Source organism: Carlito syrichta, unplaced genomic scaffold (assembly GCF_000164805.1).
Source record: "Carlito syrichta isolate Samal-C Ts95f unplaced genomic scaffold, Tarsius_syrichta-2.0.1 Scaffold301625, whole genome shotgun sequence".
Taxonomy (NCBI): domain Eukaryota; kingdom Metazoa; phylum Chordata; class Mammalia; order Primates; family Tarsiidae; genus Carlito; species Carlito syrichta.
The window spans coordinates 82831-87792 of NW_007245721.1; the positions used below are offsets into that span (position 1 = coordinate 82831).

General features: G+C 58.5%; 1 protein-coding gene across 1 annotated transcript in view; it reads right to left on the bottom strand.

The window, feature by feature from the left end:
• SEMA3G (semaphorin 3G) overlaps nucleotides 1-4962 on the bottom strand; it is a 9578-nt gene that overhangs the window by 3019 nt on the left and 1597 nt on the right. The window contains exons 2-13 of the mRNA XM_008054962.1: nucleotides 4707-4867; nucleotides 4518-4580; nucleotides 3820-3939; nucleotides 3460-3550; nucleotides 3222-3338; nucleotides 2869-3014; nucleotides 2552-2666; nucleotides 2368-2437; nucleotides 1936-2080; nucleotides 1425-1656; nucleotides 1238-1329; nucleotides 531-572 (exon numbers count right to left, since the gene is read on the bottom strand). Of these exons, the coding sequence (XP_008053153.1) occupies nucleotides 531-572; nucleotides 1238-1329; nucleotides 1425-1656; nucleotides 1936-2080; nucleotides 2368-2437; nucleotides 2552-2666; nucleotides 2869-3014; nucleotides 3222-3338; nucleotides 3460-3550; nucleotides 3820-3939; nucleotides 4518-4580; nucleotides 4707-4867 (1394 nt within the window). The remainder of the gene's footprint in view (nucleotides 1-530; nucleotides 573-1237; nucleotides 1330-1424; nucleotides 1657-1935; nucleotides 2081-2367; nucleotides 2438-2551; nucleotides 2667-2868; nucleotides 3015-3221; nucleotides 3339-3459; nucleotides 3551-3819; nucleotides 3940-4517; nucleotides 4581-4706; nucleotides 4868-4962) is intronic.

Sequence of the window (4962 nt, forward strand, 5' to 3'; positions counted from 1 at the left end):
CAAAAAATCAGCCGGGCGTGGTAGCGCATGCCTGTAATTCCGGCTACTCGGAAGGCTGAGGCGGAAGGATCGCCAGAGCCCAGCAGGTCGAGGCTGCGGTGGCCGGGAGCAGCCACTGCACTCCAGTCTGGGCGACAGAGTGAGACTCCAACTAAAAAAAAAAAAAAAAAAGTTGGGACTTACCCTAAGATAAACTGGGGTAGCTAAACTTGGGGAGATGGTACTTGCCCTTGGCAAATATAGCAGGCATCTAAAAAGTAACTCTTGTTTGACTTAAAATCTGGATTTTGTTTTCAAGTATACTTTTGCTGCCTTAGAAACTGGCCTTGGTGGGTGTCCCCTAGTCTGAGTATGGTCTTGCCTTCTCAGAACCTCCCATTGCCCACTGATTTCATGCCTGTGAGGCCCAACTCCCAGCTGGCCTGACTGCTCATTGCAGGGGCTAATCAGGCCACAGTGCTGTGTCCCCAGACTCCGGCAGTGCTTAAGGAGCTGCAGGAGAGTATGGGGAGCATGGCAGCTGCTCTTACCCTTTTGACAGAGATCTCCATTTCAGTGATGGGTGTTGGCACCTGGGAAGGAGTGGAGTCAGCATCAGTGTGAGGTGGAGGCTGGGACGAGACTCTCCCCTGCATCCCTGCTTTTAGTTTCCCCTAACGCCTGGGGTGGGAACCCCCTAGCTCCCAGACTGGGTCATGCACCCCTGGCAATGAGGGCTAGACAGTCTTTTCCAGACAGTGGTTACAAGAAAGTCCCCCAGGTCCTGGCTGGCCTCCAAGCAGAAGGTTTGGCTAAAAGCACAGAGCACCATCATCCCCTCTCATTGCCCTGTTCCCCAGCAATGAGGCAGCTGTCCCAAATCACTCAGCTCTGGTCCAGGAGACACGACAGGCCCCCAAACACAGATGCCCCTCTGCCTGAGTCTACAGCAGGCCCAATGGAACCCAGGGGAGACTTGGGGTCTCAGCCACCTCCTGATGGCAGTTTGAGCCCAGCAAGGCTTTGCAAAGGGGCACACTCCCCTTGGCTACTCCTCCCTGGCACAGACTGCAGGCACAGTCATTCAGAAGTATCAGCAAGACCTCTGCCAGAGTGGGGGACATCCCTTTCAGCACCCCACCCCAGCTGCCAGTTCAGTCAAGACTGGTCGGTTCCCTCCTAATCTTGTCTTGTCCTGCTTCCCTGTAGCCAGGCTCAGACCCAGGACAGAGTTTGGGAAGATCAGCTCCCTGCTCACCTTAAACACCTGGAGTTCCTCCAGAACCACCTCCTCAGGCTCAACGAAGCCCCCTGTCTGGAGGGCGATGACTTTGAGCACAGAGCCTGAATCTAGGGCAGAGGAGGAGGGGTGAGTGGGAAAAGAAGGGGCAACCTGGGACCCCACACACTTCCCCAGCCCAGCCACCTCCACTGAGCGCTCCTACCAGTCCCCAGAAAGATGACGTCGTAGGTCCCATCCTCTGCCTCCACGCGGTCCACCACGATCTGGCGCAGTTGCTGGGCCAGGTGGGTCTTGACGAGCACGGGGTGGCCATGCCGAGGCCGCACAGGCCGGAACATGAGTGGATGGGCTCGGGTGAACTGCAGCACCTCATCCGGGTACTCCTTGGTGCTGCTGAAAGGTCGTCCTGGCTGTGCAGTCATCTTGCTGGGGCACTGTGAGCAACAGCAAAGGGAGTGCCTGAAGTCTCCCGGGATGGAAAACTTCCTCAGCTCCCACCCAGCCTGTTTCCATTCCCACCAGGGTGACTGCTCTCACTGTGGGAGGGCTCTCCTCTCCCTACCACACCCCACCCCACCCAGGCCCTCTGGAGCCAGGCTCAGCCACTGCCTGCTGCCATGGGCTTCCTGCAGACACAGGCTGTTCCAAAGGGGAGTCCCTCCTGGCATCTACTCAGGCCTCTCTTTCCTGGCCTGGCCCTGGCAGACACTCACCACACCTGGGCGGGGGAAGGGCACCTTGCCCCCATAAGGCCCCCATTGATGCTGAGGACCATCTCGGTGGGCAAAGGGCCCGTTGAAGACCTCCCAGATGTCTGTCATATGGTACAGGCAGACAGCAAAGCCCTGGAACACGGTACTGCCGAGGACACACAAGGACAGTCAGGCCAGAGTGGCTGTCATAGGCAGGAAATGGGCAGCCGAGCTCCATGGGCAGAACAGAGGGTGACAGTGCCTGCAGCAAGCAGAGACTCTGAAAAGCAAGGACAGCAAGGCAAAGACAAAGAGAAGAAGACAGAGAATACAATTACAAGTCGCTGAGTCAAGGACAAAGACAGGGCCTCACCGCAAGACTGGGGTGTGAAGACAGAGGCTCAAAGTGAGGAAGCAGGGGTGTTGGGATGCAGGGAGCCAGGATGTGCCCACCTGATGGTGCTGAACAGCGCATACACCTCGAGGCTCCTCCCGGCCTTGGGCCACAGCAAGAACACATCCTCTGGGACACAGAAGAGAGCACTGGCATCATGGTCATAGCCACCGTCAATGCCCCTGCTCTCCAGCTGAGCCCTCTCCACTCCCAGCACCCAGGCCTACTCTACCATGTCCTTACCCAGCTGGTCAAAGTGGGTCTCAGCACCACCAGGGCCGGGCACCGAGCAGAGCAGCCTGGCCTTGAGGAAGGTGCTCCATTTGTTCACCAGCACCCGCTGGCCACCAGCATCATTCTAGGGGTTGGAGGGCAAGTGTCAGCCTTGGTCCCCACAAGGATGGGCCCCCCTGCTTGCTCCTCCACTCTCATCCATTGGGAGAGAGGTGTGAATGTCAGCTTTGCACCCTTGCCTCAGTTTCCCTACTGCTATGGGGGGAACGGGTCTGGGTGAGGGGTGCAACATGTATTGAACTTCACTACTCCTTCACAGTTCTCACCATGCAGACACGGCCCACACGGCTGACAGTGACATGGCCTGGGCTACCATCAGGCGAGGGGACTTTTTCCGAGAAGAAGAAGTACACCTTGTCATTGTCCTGGTCAGAGTTGTCAGGGATCCGGGCGGCCATCACAAAACGGGGGTCTGGGTGGATGATAGGGTTACACTGGCATGGAGGGGCCTCACAGGGGAGGATGGGCTGAACCCAGGGGGGAGGGGAATGGCAAGGGGATCCCCCACTAGAGCCTGGCATCTGAGAGCATAAAGCAGCCTCCCCTTCCACTCCAGCGTCTCCTCTCTGTCAGTTTCAGGGGCAGCCCCCCAGCCAGCCTTGCCCTCTGCAGGGCTCACCGTGCAAGAGGCTCTGGTCAGAGTCAGAACGCAGGGCTGGCCGGAGACCCCCACTTCGGAAGATCATGGCCTCTCGGCCCAGGAAGTCAGCAGTGAGGCCTGTGTACAGCTCTCCACCTGGGATGGGGGTGGAGGCAGTGTCAGGGAAGGAGGTCCAGCGGCCAGACCCCATCCCTTCCCAGTGACATAGGCCAGCTCTCCCACTCTCAGTTTCCTCCCTGGCGTGGGCATCACCCACCTACAAAGGTGCTGGCGAAGGGACGACTTGGCTCATGGGGACACCGCCCCCGCCCACTTTCCACACTGCCAGTATCCAGGTAGAGGACGTGCTGGGGAGAGAGAGGGAGGGATGTCAGCTGGGGAAGAAGTACCAGCCCCTCCACACCCAGGCAGTGACCCTCGCGTGTGGCTGGAGAGTGGGGGTTGGGCAGAAGGCACCCTCATTCAGGGCCTCACTAATGGGGTCAGCTTCCCAGCACAAAGGCGCCTTTCAGGCCTCTGCCCCTCTGTCCCTACCCAGGCTCAATGGGAAGCCTTCAGGCAGCAGGGAGGAAATGTCACTGCTTCTCAGTTCCTGTGGGGCCCAGCCCAGGCTCACCTCCCCACGGTGCCCAACTGCAATGAGGGCGCAGGTGGGCTGGAAGGCCCCAGTGCCACAGGCCAGCAGGTGGGTCCTGTTGTAAGGCTGCAGCACTCGCACAAAGTTGGTGCATTCCGTCTATAGGTAAGAAGGAGGGGTGTGGCCGAGGGGTGAGAGGGGATGCTCACATCTCCCCACTCCCCAAGGCTCAGACCTGCCTGGAGATCAGCTCTGGAGAAGAGGGTGGGGATGACATTCTTTTTTTTTTTATTTTTTTTGAGTTGGAGTCTCACTCTTTCACTCAGACTGAAGTGCAGCGGCCACTTCCAGTCACTGCAGCCTCGACCTGCTGGGCTCTGGCGATCCTTCCGCCTCAACCTTCCGAATAGCTGGAATTACAGGCATGCGCTACCACGCCCAGCTGATATTTTTTTTTAAATTTATTGTCGAGATGAGGTCTCGCTGCCCAGGCGGGTCTCGAACCCGTGGGCTCAGGCAATCCACTCACCTCAGCCTCCCAAAGGTGCGGGATTATAGGCTGAGCCACTGAGTCGGCTGGGGATGACATTCTTAACATGCCTCCAAAGCCCCCAGGATCTGCTCCAAATGTCCCCCAGCAGAGGTTCCAGGGGGCATGGACACAGACTCTCTTGGGGATCGGACTTTCTTGGGGATCAGAGTTGGGTTCGGAGACTTTTCCCTCCGGCAACACTCACCAAAGGATCTCTTCCCTTGCGAACACATTCCTCCCTCTGTCCTGGTTGCGGTGGCCACAGTACCTGAAACACAGTCTGGCTGACATCAGATACTCCCCTGACCTCACCAGCCTCAGTTTCCTTATCTGGCCTCCCACCTGGAGGTGCCCAGCTCTCAGACAGACCCTCTCCCCTGTCATTCCTGCTCACCTCCCGGGGGTCTGGCCACGCTTGGTCTAGCCGCAGAGAGTAGAGGGCATCGCGGGCTCCCAGAAAGAGGCGGTCCCGGTACTCATCCAGGTACATGGCCTGGAGGTCCAGGGAACCCCGCGGGCCCAGAAAGATGGCAGAACGGTTGACAGACAGGAGGTCTAAGAGGGAGCAGAGGGAGGCAGGTCAGTGCCTGCTGCTCAGCCTACTTCCTAGCCAAAGAGTGGAGGTGGAGGGTCCCATCTGAGCACCCCCC